The 16,914-nt window shown below is 40.4% G+C and overlaps 1 protein-coding gene and 1 long non-coding RNA gene across 3 annotated transcripts in view; both read left to right on the top strand.

The window, feature by feature from the left end:
* Positions 1–411: 411 nt before the first annotated feature.
* PRKACB (protein kinase cAMP-activated catalytic subunit beta) overlaps positions 412–16,914 on the top strand; it is a 67,000-nt gene continuing 50,497 nt past the window's right edge. The window contains exon 1 of one of the 2 annotated variants that reach the window (XM_086901611.1): positions 412–598. In XM_086901611.1, coding sequence (XP_086757737.1) covers positions 553–598 — 46 coding nt within the window. In that variant the 5' untranslated portion in view covers positions 412–552. The remainder of the gene's footprint in view (positions 599–16,914) is intronic. The other variant, XM_086901613.1, reaches the window with a different exon arrangement.
* LOC111932864 (uncharacterized) lies at positions 10,375–11,960 on the top strand. Its single transcript, XR_002866397.2, has 3 exons — positions 10,375–10,464; positions 11,170–11,213; positions 11,873–11,960. It is a non-coding gene; the product is annotated as an uncharacterized LOC111932864 (long non-coding RNA).

The raw sequence follows: 16,914 nt of genomic DNA, 5'->3' as shown, positions 1-16,914 counted from the left end.
CCGCGGCCCGCGCGGCCTCCCGGGGTCACCTTGGGCACAGCGGCCTCGCCCCCGCTTCAGCCGCTGCCCCGCGGGCGGGCCGGGCCTGCGGCAGCGGGGGCGCTCCGGGGCCGCCGCCCGCCAGGCTGGGGGTGCGGGGGCTGCCGAGACCCCGCGTGCGACGGCCACGGGCACCGGCCGCCCCCCGCACCCCCCGAGCCGCTGCCGGGCGGGGGGTGCCGCCCGGGGCTCCCGCAGCCCCTGCCCCGGGCCAGCCCCCGCCCGAGGCGGCGGCAGCAGCCCGGCCGTGGTCGGCTGCGCCCCCGCGGGCGGCGCAGCGGGAGGAGGCGCCGCCCCGGCCGTCATTTCCGCCGAGTGCGGGGCGGGGGAGGGGGCAGAGCGCTCGCCTCCTCCTCCGCGGCGGCCGGAGACACAGAGACCCAGAGCGGGGCCAGGGCAGCTCCGCCGCCGCTGCCGCCGCCGCGCCCGCGGGCCGCGCCGCGCCGCCCCGCCAGCCGAGCCCGGCCCGGCCCCCCGCCCGGCATCCCTCCCGCCCCCCGCCCCGGCCCGGCCATGGGGAACGCAGCCACCGCCAAGAAGGGCAACGAGATCGAGAGCGGTGAGTGAGGGGGACGCGCCGCCGCCGCCTCCGCCCGGCTCCGCTCCCGGAGGAGGGCCCGGGGCCGGGCCTGGCGCGCCCGCCCCGCGTCGCCGCCGCCGCAGGCCCCGCGGCCTCGGGCCGAGCCCCCCGCCCCTACAGGCCCGGCTGCGGCCTGCGCGGCGCCGCGGGGAGTTCGCCCGACCCCGGCCCCGCCGCGGGGCTTAGCGGGTTCTCGGGAAACCAGCGGGACAATCCCGCCCGCGGCCGCCGGGCCGAGGCCGCCGCCGGGCCGCGCGTGCGGCTGTCCCGCAGCAGGTGTCCGTCCCCGGTGGAGGAGGAGCCGGCGGCGGGGCCGCGGTGTCGGCGGGCAGGTGTCGGCGCCTCCGCCAGCCTCCATCCTCGCCCCGGCCCGCTCGCTTTCCCCACCCCCGAACACACCCTGCCGGCGGGGGAGGCCGCCCGCCCGCCGCGCTCCGTCTGCGGCGGGAGGGTTTTCATCCCGCTAAGGGGAATGTAGGTCAGAAACTCCTGTGCTCGCCCGGATCGTGCAGCCCCGGTGACCCCGCGGTCGTGCCCGCGCCCCGCGGCGCAGCCCCAGCCCCGCGGCGTGTTTACATCGCTCGGGAGCGCGCTGGGAGAGCCCTCAGTACAGCGTTGCTCTCCAGAGCCCTGGGTAAAATGGAAGACAAAAGCATTGATCTGAACTCGTCATGGCAGGGAGCTTTCTGCTGGTGTTTCTGTTCGTTTGTTTGCTTTGTTTTTGTTGTTTTGTTGGGGTTTTTTTCCCTTCTGAGTATTTCAGCATAACTTTAAACAATATAAAGCCGATTCATTTGTTGGGAAGAAAACTCTAGACCTCATTTTTTTTTTTTTTTTTTTTTTTTGCATGTTGACTTACTTCGTTTCTAGTGAAAAACTTTGGGTATGTTTGTAATGGATAAGAGTAAAGACAAGACGTAGTGAGCAGGCAGTTGTGCAAGCTCAGTGTTGTGATAACAATACCCTTTGTTACTGGAAAATCCCTGGGCATTAAAATGGAAAGGAACTTTAAAGGTGGAAGTTTGGGGGTTTGTTTTTATTTGTTTGGTTTTTGGTATTTTGTTGGTTTTTTTGTTTGTGTACTTTTTGTGCGTTTACTATTGAAGTCTGGAGTAGAAGTGGGTAACCTGATTTGCATAGGCCGGGTGCTGCCCACATAGCATTCTGGCTTCCCAGGGATCTGCAGTGGGTGCTTCCAGCTGTAGAAGCAGGGGCTCTGCCTGACCTACCCAGTTCTGATTGTTGGTTTCACCTTTCAGTTCTTGTGTCTTACCTCGCTATTATTTTAGACTTCACAATCCAAATCTGTTATGAGTGTTTAACCATTATTGTTAGTGGTTTTATTTTTCAGTTGAGCGCATTAGTTTTGATGGGGAGTGTTTTAGCCTAACTGTAAAGATAAGTATGGAGTAAGATGTTTGAAGTACTTCAGATGACAAAACACTGCATTCTGTACTTCATGGTAACCGTACTGCTATTAGTTTGTGCAATTAAATTACACTACAACACAGAGTGTTTACTTCCATTTTATTGAATTCTCATATTACAAAATACAGTAATTTTTAGGTTACAGAAGGAGTTTCCTTCAGAACCTCTGTCTCTCTCTTTGTTAGTGTTTAAAAATTAAATGTTGCTAGAGCCATCAAGCTCAGATGTTTAATTACTCAGTATATTTAACAGCAAAAAACTCTGTAATGATACAACTCCTGTAACTAGGAGAAAAAAAATTGCCATCATATACATACTGGTGGGAAAGACCAGGATTCACTTAGCATGAAAGACTGATAATATATGGATACTATACAACTAATTAATTATTAGAAACACTGTTTGGTTTACTGTCAGTGAACGTTGATTGTAATCTATTCATATGATACATGGCAACTAAAAACTAAAGAAATATAAAATGTGATGGAGCTTTAATGTTTTGAATTTTTTATTTGTATTGTTGAACCATTGCATTTGCATTGTTGTTTTCTAGTTTTGCATGTTAAGTGTTCTCAGTAGCTTGTCTTCCAGACTATAGCACACTGAACATGAACTTGTTTGAAGGGGTAACAGAAGAATATCCATCTTTGAATTCTAAAGGTGATGTTATGCCCTTGATCCATGCATGGAGCTTTTGGAATTGTGTGGATCAAGGGCATGCTAAGGTCCCTGGAAGAACAATGAAGGGTAACGCAGCTTCCCCTGATAACTATACTTACTAGTTCATGAAGTGTAATTTGAAACCTCTTGCACTGTCTATGGTCAGCACAGTAAATGCTGCTCACCCAACTATGGCACTTATATTCTTCTCATTTATTGTAGCTTTCCATTTATAGTCAAATATCTTTATTACTTGTTACTTAACTTAGGAAATGAAGTGGAATAAAACCATGAGTATGTGAATGCCAGTAGCAGATAAGAGCAAATGTTTTGAAGTATTTCTGGGCTGAAGTTGCAGGTGAATGACATCTGAGTGGTAGTGGTTTCTTAAGCTGGGTCACCAAAAGAGGAAATCGGGCTTGTGTAGCAGGCAGGGCAAGATACATTGTGTATACAGAAGATGGGAAAGTTTCAGTGTACTCTGTTAGGGGTTTATTTCTATGGCCTTCTCTTTCAGGTTCACCCAATAGGCATTGGGTTTTGACTAGGAGGACCAAAACCAAAAATCTTCCTTTGGTAACGAGATGCTTCAGGGTTCTGGCTCCATTTTGAACTTCATTTGTTTTAAATGCTTTCACAGTTTTCCACAGGGCACCGCAACCTACAAATTCTGAGGGCATTTTAGAATAGTAATATGAAAGATAAAAAAACCTTTCATCTGATATCTGGAGAGACACAGTTATCAGTTGCCATAAAAGTTGCTCTAATTCTTTATCCTAATATTAATTTAATTATTCTCTTAATTTTTTGTTGGGATTTTTTTCAGCTTCTCAATTTACAGTAGTTGAGAACTTTTGCAACCTAGAAGTTAAAAATATCAACATGTAGTAAATTACATTTTTTTAAAAAGGCCACAGGAAATTCTTTAACTTGTTGCAATTAATGTAGGAAAATCATAGCTTTATTATTATTCATTATCTTGGAATAATTTGTGAAAGTAACATGAAACACAAGTACAACACATCTGAAGTTTAAAAAAGGTCACGTAACTTTTTAATTCGTCAAGTGAATCTGGTACTTTCAAAACCATTGATTTTACATGAAACAGGAATATTCTAACTTTTCTAGAACTACTTTCTAAACTAGAATGAATGTCAGCCCTGCAAAACTATAGAGTTTGTAGAAAGTTTTGTGTGTGTTTTACTTCAGGTAACACAATAATACAGATTTTAAAATTAATTATGATGTATGGCTCTGAATTATTTGTCCTATTAGATATGCAAAGGAATGTCATACATGGCAGCAGGAGGTTTGGTTATAAATTAATAGTAATTCCACTTGATGTTTTGTTTGTGGTTTTTGTTGGGTTGTCTCCCGCATTGTCCATTCCCCTTTTCCCCCCAGATTCAGGAGTACTTAGTTGTGATGTCTTATTTCTTTGTTACTACCAGACTGGATAAGAGACCAGGTGATTAGAATGTACTCCTTAGGTACTGGAAGATTTGTAAACTTTCTCTTCTTCCAGTAAATCTTGATGATGTGGGCTTGGCTTCTGAATTTTATTTTCTGGGATTCAGATGGTCTTTGCTGCTTTTTCTGTGGCAGTATGTGGTACCAAGTTGCTCTTAAAATGTATTTTTAAAGGAAACTATACATAATTTTCAAATCATGATTCTGTACATGTATCTTCTTACCTAGTAGCCGGATCTCCAGTTCTGTTAATCCAGCATGATTTTACTAACTTTGACTTCTGTGGTCTTTAAATAGCCAAGTACAGCAAATGTGATGTGTATTCTGCATGTGAGTTTTATGTTCATTCACTCCTTCTCCTCAAAGTGTTCCCTACAGTAGCTTCAGTATGACAGAGTTCCCATTATAGTCAATTCTTTGCTTTTTAAGTCTTATAATTATTCTTTAAGTAGTGCTTCTTTGAAATGTGCTTGACAGGAAGATGCAGTCTTCTACTTTTTCTTTTTCCTGTAGATTTTAACATCCTCTGGGTACATTTCTTAAAAACTAAGGGTTTGGTTTTTTCATGTGTATTCACTGCTGGGTCATTCTGTCGTATTTTCTTGCTGAAGATCAAAAGAGACCACAAGTGTAGTTCTTGTTAAGACTAGATGAGGCAAGGCTCTATCACTGCTGACCTTGGTTAGATTAAAATTGGTGAAGTAGAGGTGAAAAACCCTGTATCCATTGCTATTCCAAGGTAGCTGATTCCCTGTCACTTTTCCAGAGACTCTTGCCTTGAGTGTTTTTGATCAGAGTGTAATTTTATTCAACAGAAAGTATCTTTTTTCTTTTGCTCATTATGTTTAGCTCTCCAGTTTTGAAATGGGTAGCTTTTGGAGCCTTGTGCTTGGATCAGAACATCAGCTAAAATATGTGTTGTATAAAGACTAATTAACAATACATATTGGAGTGATGCTGGAATGGTCTGCATGAATAACATTTCTAAAACAATGTATGCAAAGCTTATTTCCCACTATGTTGTGGTTGTATCCTCTATTAATTAGGTAGGTTTCAGCAATAAGAAAAAAAAAAGAAATAGTTGTAATTACTTGCTGAAGAAATACCTGAAAATCCCTCTGCAGTAATCACCAATGTAAGACTGCCAATATGCTCTGTGTGGAGAGAGGCACCATCTGAAAATTCTGCTTTAATTAAAAACAAAATGCTTCACAGCTTGGACTAGCAAAGAGAGAGGTTATCACTCATTAAAGATAGCCACGTGGTAGCCTAACAAAAGGTCAGAAGGGCCTCCAAGTGATAAATTGGTTTGAATTTAGCTGTTGTGGTTAGGCCTTTATTACAGGCTCAGACTACTTGAAAGACAGAGTATTTTAAATTACTTGGCATTCCCTCCTCGCTGGGTTTGTTTAGTGTTTGTTCATCTACCCATCCACATAAGTAGAAGTTGCAGAAGTGACATAATCTAAAGTAGGTTATGTAGATAATATTATTATAGATTATGTAGATAAATCTTGAATAATGCTGGGATTTCTCATATTCTTTCAAGTCACTTTGTTCCTTAGCCTAATTAAGGCTATGTTGTGCTGCAAAAATGAAGCTCTCATTGCAGAATTCTGCAAGGAGCAGAATGTAAGGAGGCAGCAGTGCAGCTTACGGTGTGGAGTGAAAGGCTCTGCTCCTTTTCACACCACACTGGCAGTGTGTGATGAAGACACATCACAGTCTTCAGACAGTGAAACTTTTTTCTGGAGCTGACACATCCCTCCTTTGGACAGAGCTCCTTTGGAAAGACTTTTGGATGGACATCAGATTTTGTTTTCTGCCTGCATCATTTCTAGACATCATAAGGGACTTGTTTGTCCAGATTATTTTTTTTTTCCAAACTACAGTGGTTGGTTTAATAAAGAATATTGTTTCTGCTATGCAGTTCCAGATCAGATCTGAGTAGACTGGTTTGGTTTGTTTTATTTAATCAGTGCTTCTAGCATTTAAGCTTGCAAAGTTTTCAGTGTTAGGAACCTTGAGTCAGCGGGGATTTTCTTTATAAACTTGTGAAATCTAGGGCTAGAACTTGGTAAAAAGTCTACCCTGCAGTGCTGCTCTCAAGCTTTGCCTTTGTTTCAGATACAAGGTGCTATTTCATAAGCATTTCTTTCATTTGCAGGCCTGCTTTTCTATCCCCAGCCACTTGTTTTCCTGCCTCTGTGCCCTCAAGTGTGCTGGAGTAACTATTTATGAGATAGCAAGGTGAACTGAATTTGAGATTGATCTAGGTTAAAAATAACCCTACAAAAAAGGGAAAGCAGGAGGGACTTCAGTTAACCTGGATTTGGCTTCCTGATCCAGTTCACTGCAGCCACACAAGCAGTTGTACCAGTGCAGGTGGGATATGGCACAGAGAAGAGAGTGGATAGCAGGCATTAAATAGGAGCTGTCTGACCTACTGCTGTTGCCAAAAGGAGAGCTGTGATTTCAGGCTGTACTGCAAGTATTTTCCTACCATAAGCAGTTTCTCTGCTGTGAGGTAGAAATGCTTCCTGGGAAATGGGAAAGAGAACAAAGTAGCAGTGGAGCTCTGAGGAGGTAAGTGAAGTAAGGAATATGTTGTCTTAGAGTTGCAAAACTAGAAGATAAATTCAGTTTGGTTTTTTGTTGGTTTTTTTTTGGTTGGTTGGTTTGTTGTTTTTTTTTTTAACCTTCCCCTTCAATGTTTGGGAAAGGATTACACACATTTTACTTCTTTGTGTTATGGTGTTCAGGAGGGCTAGTCATGAGCTAGGACCCCATTTTGTTTGTACAAACAAAATGTAATTTGTTCTCTGAAATCCCCCTGTTCTGTTTTGGAAAATAAGGTGAATGCTGACAGGAAATGAAAGTGAGACTCTTAATTTGTGTAGCAGAAGAATTGGTATACAGCAGTTTAGAGGGTGTGCTATGCAGGGAGCTAAAGGGAGATACTGCCCTGCCTGTGGTGTTGGGATCAGCAGTGGTAAACAAGAGTCTCTTCAGGGCTCGTTTGAGCCTCTCTTTGGCATCTCCCTTGCTGTTTCTTCCACATCTCAGCAGAATCACATCCGCTAAGAGTAAGGTTTCACTAAACAGCTGAGCCCAGCTGGTGACTTGCACTGTTGAAAAATCAGGTTTTAATCCTAGACCCTTCACAGGTCACAATTCAAGTGTTTCTCCAATCCATTGTTAAGGTCTTTAACATAGGCAGAAAACAATGCAGGTTTTATCTCTTTGGGTTATCTGTAATTATTTTTGCGCACCAAATCAATACACTGAGGTGTCAGATGGCAAAAGACAGATTCAAATTAAGCACTGAAAGCACATTCATTGGCAATTAAATGGTCAAGTGGCAAGAAAAAGGAATCTATATTTTCTAGCATTGAGCTCTTTAAGACCTCACCCTGATAACTTCTTGAAAAAAAAAATTGCTCCAAACTACTACTTTGTCATCTGTATTTGTTTATATAAGAAATTACTTCAAGACTTTTTTGGTGAGAGGTGTTATCACCTAGCAGTTGACATCTAGAGCTATATGAAGGTAGAGAAAAATAGAGTAAAACATTGCTTGTTTCTGCACTTGCCATATGGATCTTTTAAGACAACAGCATTTTAAGAGGTTTGTGGAGTTTTTTTCTGTTCAAGTTTTTCATTTTGTATTTCTTTGGTTTTGTTGTTTGGTTGTTTTTTTTCCAATTTGCTATTCAGAGTAAGAAATATAATTAAGTTTTTATTTCTTCTATTAAATTACTTTCTGCTTTTCTGTGCCCAGAAGTAGAACGTGTTAGCTGGCTTCTGGTAGAATGAGTTCTGGTGCATATTCCTTGTTATACACGTAGTAAGGGTTAGGCTAACTTCTTAGCACTATGCTGTGCAGTAAAGGTATGGAAACACCACCTTGGTGTTTGTTCTATGTGGGTTTTTAAAGCCACAGGTTTTGTTACTTCAGAATAAACAACCAGTTTCTGTACACTGGGATGTCATCTGTCTGTAATTTTGAGCAATAATTTTGAGGGTTTTAGGAAATACTTTTCAGTAAATCAGGGAGGCATATAAATATGCTCTGCATGTAGGAGTTAAATGGTTATCCAGATTCTGAGAAAGCAAAAATCTTTTTTATGACATAGCTGATCTTTACCTGAGAAAGCCTGATGAGCATTTTAAGCTAATTCCTTCCCTTAGGAAGGACAGAGGGGTGCTGTTCTTCTTCCACTGACCTTTTTCTTTAGAGTTACAGTATTTCTGTGATAGACTTGCAGTAAAGTTAGCAAGGTATCTTACCTTGTGTCCTTTAAAATGTTGCTAGGTGAGTGAATATCGGAACTGTTCTCACCAAACCTGCTTTGGTGATTTGTAAATGTAATTGTTACTTTGTTATTCCTGTGCCTCTTATAAACTTGTATCCTTTTGCTGAAATACTGTAGAATCTAAACTAAGAACATCAGGAACTTTTTGTTTCTTTTATTTCAATCAGGTTAAACTGCTTCCAGGAAGTATGTACTTATTACCATACTGCACTTGCTGTTAGCACTTGTCTGTAAACCCACAGACATCCACAGCTGCCATGTGGCTCAAAAAATTAAAACAAAGGAAAGTGCAGTTTTGGGAAGAAGATGGAAACTTGAAAGATGGAAAAAACTGTTACTTTGCCTGTGACCAGAATCAGTTTGCTTTTCTCTCTCACAAAATGACATAATTAAGGGTGTATGTACTCTGCTACTTCAGCAGTTGCATTGTTATAGTAATTAAGGTTAGTTTTGATTACTATAGCGTTAAGCAGTTTGAATTCTTTGTCTTGTAGCAAGCAGCAGTAACAGTTTTATTGTGTATGTAAATTATGATTGTTAAGCATATGATAATCTAGCCTTACTTTGCACAGGGTGAAATTGTGATTTAACTGTACTAAAGTCTAGCATTAAGTTTTTTATGCAAATTACCTGCATTCCAGCATTCTATTAACTGACCCATAGATTAATGTGAAGGATGTAGGTTTTGATCAGGGTTTCTCATTGAAAAACAGTGTAGGTGGTGATAGAGAAGAGCATTATGTAGCTAAAATCATGCCAAGCCCATTTGAAAGATCATGCTGTTACCCTCCAACAGGTATGATGAAAGGAGATGTTTTCATTAACTTGAGGACTATGTTACATTGGACAGTTTTGAAAAATTCAATGCCTTTAGTTGTATGTTTGTTCCTTGTGAAAACTTGTGTAGTGAGAAGCGCACCCTTCAACTCCCAGCACCAGTTCTCTGCTTTGGCAGCTATGGGTTAAGAATTCTAAGGCAGTGGAGTGCAGCAGTGGGTGGTGTGTTCAAGCTGGATTCTCTCCATTGGCTGAAAAATCTACATTGTAGTGGTACGTGTTTATGTGAACTGAACTCAGAGAGAAATTAGGTGCTGCATCTTTTAGCTTAATATAATGGCTTGTATGAATATCAAATTGCAAAACAAACAGCTTTGGAAATTTAAGTGTACAGCAACTTTATGGCATGTGGAATTGCCTGGGAGATTGAGGGTGTGTAGTGCTTTGTAGTGGTTCTTAGGGTGTTTCCTGGTTCTTTTGCAAATTAGCAATTTTTTTTTCCCCCTTTGAATTTCTTGAGGATGGATGATCAGATGCAAACATGACACTAAAAAAATTAGCCTGTTTTTCACACAGATTGCACTAATACCTAGGAAAGTTCAGTTTCTATCTAAATTTGGTCTATTGTTATGACATGCTTTCTTCCAAAAAGATTGCTCTTTTGATACTACCTACCTCATCATCATTTAATATTCAGATGCAGAATTTATTTCATTTGCATATTAACTTAGGTTTTTTATATTCAACTCCAAGGCAGGACATTCTTGAACTTTAAATGAATGTGTTCAGAGTTTGGGTTTTTTCAATTTCAGTTAACAATTTTTGTTTTTAAGCAAAGCTACTACTATGAGTTGGTGATGAACATCAAACACTTTGCATCTCAGGTGAACACTCAGGAAAAGGTTGGCAAAGATGGAATGATGTCCATGTGAAGAATTACTATATAATTGCTATGTAAGTGACATCTCTTATCTAGAATAGCTGGAGGGCATGATCTGTAAAACTGTGTGGCATGGGGAGTGAGGAATGTCCTAGCTTGCCTTTTTTAAGTAGCTGCATTGCTTCTATTGGCTTTTTCCTTAGGAACAGATACCAATTTATTCCTAATGAAACATTAGAGCTGTCCTTGAGAATGAGAAACTACAGAAAATGAGGATGGAGAAAAAACAGATAACAGCTGGTAAAAGAAGGAACGTGAGTAGAGAAATGTAAAAACAGGGAGCCAAAGGGAGCTCTGAGCAGAATATGGTTTGGGTCTGGTCCACATACTCCCATGCCAGAAAAGAGAGATGATGAATGCTGGCCAGAGATGCTCTGCCTGAGGAGGTACCACAGGTCTTGGGACATCCTGAAAAGCTTCTTCCTCCCGGTAGCAGCTTGGTCAGAGGAGCAAAGTCTCTGATGAAGAGATCCTGTATCATGTGGGGCCTTAGAAATGTAAAGGTGAACCAAGAACATTTTAATAAGAAGTTTTGGAAAAGCTGAAGTAGAGGTTGCCATTAATCCCACTTGGGCCATGGCATGCATATATTCCACCTTATCCTAGAGGGAACTAGCTTTCAGGACCCCAGGCAGAGCATTATGGATGTGCTCATATCTTTAATGTATTTTTCCTGGCTGGGCTCTGGATTTAGCCCAAAGTACACGCTAATCCACATGGCATCATGCCTCTCCTGATGGTAGGAGATCCCATCCCCTGCTTGCTATGCTGAGCAAATGGTGAGAAAGTGAAGTTTGAGGGCATAATGGAATTTTCCAAGATGAGGTGTGAAGATGAACAGGATTCCATGAAATACTGAAATACTACATGGGGACAACATGTATCTCATGGGACAACAATCTTCTGCTGGGGTTACACTTGCCTTAGTCTTGTGATTTAGTTCAGCTCTTGTTACACAGGCAGAGAGGACACCCCTGACTACCTTCATGCCAGATGCCCAAAGGTACAGTCTGTGGTTTTGTTCTGCCAGGGGTGCAAGGTGTACTTGGCACATTGTATAGTTTCAGACAGTTACTGGGGGGTTTTGGGGGGGGTTGTTGGTTTGTTGGGGTTTTTGGTTGGTTGGTTGGTTTTTTTTTTCATGGAAGGTGTCTCTAGACACCTTGGTACTTTCAGGAGCTAAAATGGCATTAGTTCACTTCAGAAGACTTGGGATTTTTTTGGTGGTGGCTTTTGTTTCGTGTTTTCTGTTTTTAAGCAGATGCTTGAAACTATGCTGTTTATTAAAGAAAACCATTTACTAAGTAATTGAAAACAGAAATATTGAACATAATTTGACCAAGTAATTTGTTCTTTTTGACTTTTTGACTTTAAGACAGGGTTGTGGGATGGTTTGGTTGAATTTTCAAACCAGTTATAGCCCCCATTACTTGTCACTGTTACTTTAGAGTGTTTTTTTCAGGACTTCTTTTAGAAGCAATTTTATAGTGTCTGCTGGGTAAGAGTCTTCAGTGTAGAACCTGACTTTTGCTGGTATGATATTTTTGAAAAATCCCAAAACATGTTTGTACTGTCTCCAGCTTGAGATTTGGGGCTATAATTATGAACTGTTCTTCAACTTGCTACTTATGGAGTACTTACCTGACCAATTTTCTTTGGCAGTAAAGCTGACTTGAAAAATGCCTGCCGTTATCACCCCTGCTGCTCTGCTCATAGCTACAATTCACTGCTCCTCCTGTGCTGATACAGCTGTTCAAGGACTGCTCTGTGTCTCACCACAGTGGTTAAGACCCTTGTTCTCACCTGGCACTGCTCTTTTAACCCCTTATTTCATGGACCTTTCTTAAAACACTGCCCTACCTTGTGCTGGGCTGACACAAAGGAGGGATCCAAAACAAGGGGGAAATGGTGTTGCAAGTGGCTTTTACCACTGAAGAAAACACACAGGATTCACGGAAGGGAAGAAGAAAATGCTACTGTTGCATGGTGTCAATATCACCTTTTGGATATGTTACCATGAGGTGCTTTTTAATTTGAGGAACTCTTTGGAGCCTTCCCTTGATTCAGAGATGCGGCTGACTGACTTAGTAGTGCTATGCATCACCATGCCATTCTCAAATACTATCTGTAAGAGTTGTCCCATTTTTTTGCTTACAACTGAGACTAAAATAGTGTTTGTATCATTTTAGTTTTGTTTAATGTGATTACCCTCATGGTCGTCAGCCCAATTTATTTTGACAAAGTTATCAAAAAGATCACCAGCCTTCCTCTTCATATTTTAATTGCTTCAGAATGTACTCAAGTATTTGTTAGGACAAATAAAACGGGAAGATGACTAAAACATACACATTCCTTTTAGATACAGCATGTGAGTAGGGAGTAGCAGGAGGAAGAAGAGATGTACAGAAATGTGCAGCAGCACAATGAGACATGTGAAAGAATCCAATACCAAAGTTAACCTAAATGGTATGGTAAGACTAGAGGTAAAAGCACTGGAAAATTAATATGATTTTTGGCAAGAAAAATGAAGGCATCTCTTGCATTTATCTTTTCTGCAGTTGAACTGAATTCTTGCATTTAGTGGTGGATACACTGATTTTCTGCAGGATGTATTTTTCATTTAAAGTAAAAATAAAGTTCATACCCTTACTGTCTCTTCTTTCAAAAATAACTTGTGGTAGTTCTGCCTTTCTTTGTGTGAAAATAATTCCAAACAGAAAATAGTAGTTGGCTGGTTTTCCACAGTTCTATTCACAACACTATAATTTTCTCCACCAACTAAATTGACTCATTCATTTCCGCTAATGCATACAAACTTACTTGTTCTGCTGCCAGTCTTGTTGTTAAAAGGCCTAGCCCAAGACACAGTGGCTGAGAAAACAGAGCAGTAGATGTTCAGTGTGGAAAGCATGAAAGTGCAGTTCTTTCACCTACATCCTTTTCTCTTCAGACTTGGACATAGATTTTTCACCAAGAGAACTGTCAGCCACTGGAATACTCTCCCCAGGGAAGTGGTGGATTCCCCAACAGCAGGACACTTGAGTGCAGCTGGACAGGGTGCTGGGCCATCTTGTCTATGGCATGCTTTTGTTGAGAAAGGTTGGACCAGATGAGCCTTGTGATCCCTTCCAACCTGACATTCTATAATTCTCTGACGTGTTACAGAGAAGCTGAGTAGCAGAGCTGGTCTGTTGAGCTTGAGATTGTTTGATACTCATGCAGTACTAGAGAGAGGTTTATAAAGTGACTGCAAACTGGGAAGGAGACAATAGACAGGTACACTTTGAAGAAATAAAGACAAGGTGAGAATTTTGATTCCTCTCAAATGATGTGAACGAGGTTGGATACGCTCAAGAAGACAAGAGTTATATGAAAAACACTTTTGATTCCTTGTTGAATGCACATTTAATAATGAAAAGGAGACATTTAGTGAGGGAAATACATTTGGGGAAAATGTATGCTTCAATTGCAAAAGATGGAATATATTCAGGATATGGGTGTAAGCCACAATACTGGCAACTTTGAGTCAGAGTAAATGCTGAAGAAGGAAAATTAGAGAAAATTAAGAAATAGTATTATTAGTCCCTATTAAGTATTTGCTAATGATACAGCTATCAGCAATAACATTATAGCACAAAGAGCATTTTTCCTCTTCCAAAATACAGCAGTACATCAGCATTGTGTGTTAAAAAAAACCTCCTCTTTGTGGCATTTCTTTCCCTGCTGATGAGAGCCCAATGGACCTCTATTGCACTCCAAGGATATAATGAAACGCTCGATCTCCCTATTTGTGATTGCATCAAGAATTATTCAATGAAAGGTAGCATTAAATATTTTCTGGTGTTTCGTCACATGGCAGAGTGTGTTCTTTCATGAAAGATTAAACTGCAGATGTTACTGACATCTGTTATTGTTTGGGAGGTTCTCATTTCTTTGTGTAGTTGGAGGAGGGTTATCTGAATCAGAATTACTTTTGTGCTGCAGCAGCGTGAGTTTTGCAGTGTCCTATGAGACAATATGTAACCACAACAAAACCAGGATTTCATTTTTATAGATGTACTTACTGGGATGCTTTTGTGGTCCAAACACAGAGTAATTGTCACAGCATTGGATAATTTAGAACTGAACTTAGAGGACTGCAATGTGAAGTACTAAAATACTGCGCTTTGGCATCATTGCTGTTTAAAAAGTACTTCCAGCTAATTGTTCTGTTCAAATACTTCTTCACTGGTGATAGTATTTAAGAAGGGATGGCAAAATGAGAACAGTTTTGAAAGATGATCTACAAGCAGATATAAATCTGGTCCTTGAAATTTTTACAATATAAGAAGGCAAAAATGTAGACCTAACAGTAGCCTAACATTTATAGATGCTTTATACTGAAGTATGCATACTTAATATATAGATGGAATTCATTTAACTGAAGGAAGAAAAGCTTTGAACAAGGGCAAGAAGAAATTTTTCTACCATCACCACTTGATTTTTCAAGTTGGAGAAAGTGAGGAGAAGGATTATGGTTTTAATACAACCAATGTAATTATGCTCTAGGCAAAGTCATTGTCTGTAAAAATTTTATTGTATTTTGACAGTGATGATGTTGGTGTGAGATATATTGGAAATGAAGTTAGGAAAATGGGAAGAAATGGTAGTATATCGACAGATGCTTCTTAAACAGTCACGTGATAGTAGTTAAAAATTCTGTAATATATATGAATATTCTGTGGGCACTGTATGTGACATACTGCAGTAAACTAGGTATCAGTTTATCTTTCTACTGGTAAAGGCACAAAAGAGTGAAGATGATGGCCAGGTCTTGTTCTGTTCCCATGACAGTCACCAATTTTGATAAAGTGGCCAAAAAAGGGGCCTGTTTCAAGAGAAGGTCTTTTAATATATCATGGGGAGCTTTTTAAACCAAATGTATTTAATTCATTTATAAATATTTACTTTCTTAGCAAACTTTTTCATTTTTCCATTTAAATCTCAGAATGTGTGGGATTTATGCCCCCTGTAAATAGACCATAAATTATTTTCAGTCTATGGTGGTGGTGTGGTAGTAATATTTTGAATTTGGGTGTCCAGTTAAGGGTAGAAAAATTTGGACATTTATGTTTAAAGTTGATTTTTAAAAATTAAGTCATTAATAGGTAAGGGATCTGCTTTTCTTTTGTTATTCTATTGGCACATACTAGCACAGTTCAATTAACATTTTTTCTTACATCAGTGAGTGTTTTAACCTCTTAACAAGAACATTTTTAAGACTTTCACTTTAAGAAACTGAAAATCTTTTAAAAGTGAAATAGTATATTCTGGTCCTCTGTTAGACTGCAAGTATAGCATTTTCATTAATTCAACCTACATGTTGCAGTATTACTTGTTGATTCATTAGCAAAGATAATCTAGCTTGGAAACAATTTATGAGGATCAAGACAGTTTGTCTTAATTCACTGTTTCTATTTTAGTACACATAACAACATAAAAAATGTATCTTCTTCACTGTAGAGTATTTTCTTCACGTTCTTTCCATTGAGTGATTTTAATGACAAACACTGTTAGGATTCTCACTAAAAGAAAATACTTTCTTGCCAACAAGTGTTTATACATGATACGTCTGTCTTCTGTTTTGTCTTTTGTCTTCTAAAGTCTGGTGCAGAAAGTATTGTGGGCTAGGGAGATTGTCATTCTTAATGAACTTTATCCCTCAAATCTTGCACCTGTTCATTTAAAAAAATGAAAGGACATGTACACCTTGTTAAAGTGAGGTGCTGTGGGGTGTCTTTTAACACCTTGTATTTCAAGAATGTATTTTGATCTCATATTACAGGATAATTAATAGTGTTTTAAATAGTAAACAGTGATGACTATAGCAGATTAAAAATTGTGCATTTTAGTATTTTTAACTACTCAATATTAGTTAAATTTTGCTTTGCTTAGAAGTGAAGGTTACATTATTTCTGTGTAGTTTTTCAATATCTTACTTTGCTTGGTTAGAGTAGAATTATTCAAACACTTCTTATGCTGTCCTTTCATATCATATTTGTGATATTATGGGCTGGGCAGATTTCTAGTGAAAATGATGGCTGGAAATGCAACTTTCCCTATTCTTGGTAAATAAACCAAAAAGTCCACTAAAACTCAAACCAGGCAAATTAATATTTTCAAAATAAAAAACCAGGCAGCTCACCAGTGGAATATTTCAGGAAGGAGAATCTGTGTACCTGTATATCATTTGGGGAAGATGAGTGTGTGTTGTTTCTGAGGGGAGTCGAAGACACAGTAAGAATGGACCAGAGAGAATTTGAGCAAATAGTGGAAGACAACCTGTGAAGAACACAGCAAGGCATTTTTCGACAGCATGGCTAAAGAAGCCTTGTTGTGGATTTCTCACGTTTCGTTCTTTGTGTAGGTAGAATTTTATACATTCTTCATGAATATCCAGGCTTGAATCAAGATAGTCTGCAGAGAGCAGCAATTCACTTATTTCTGTTCAGGTGATGAGTGGATGATGGAAACAGGTAACCCGCTCGGGTCAAGTAGGTTGCAATGTGCATTTGTGTGAGGAGCATGGGTTTGGTTGTTTTTTTCTTGACTGACAGAGGTGTAATGATATGTACTGTCCAAAGGTTCTTTTGCTATATCACCTAGTTCTTTGCCTTTGTTTTATGGTTTGGTGTTTCTATCAACAGGCCAAGATGTGACTTTTC

This window comes from Cyanistes caeruleus, chromosome 9 (assembly GCF_971803275.1).
Source record: "Cyanistes caeruleus chromosome 9, bCyaCae1.hap1.1, whole genome shotgun sequence".
Lineage (NCBI taxonomy): Eukaryota > Metazoa > Chordata > Aves > Passeriformes > Paridae > Cyanistes > Cyanistes caeruleus.
The sequence above is the reverse complement of the archived record's forward strand: the minus strand, read 5'-3'. Positions and strand labels throughout refer to the sequence as shown.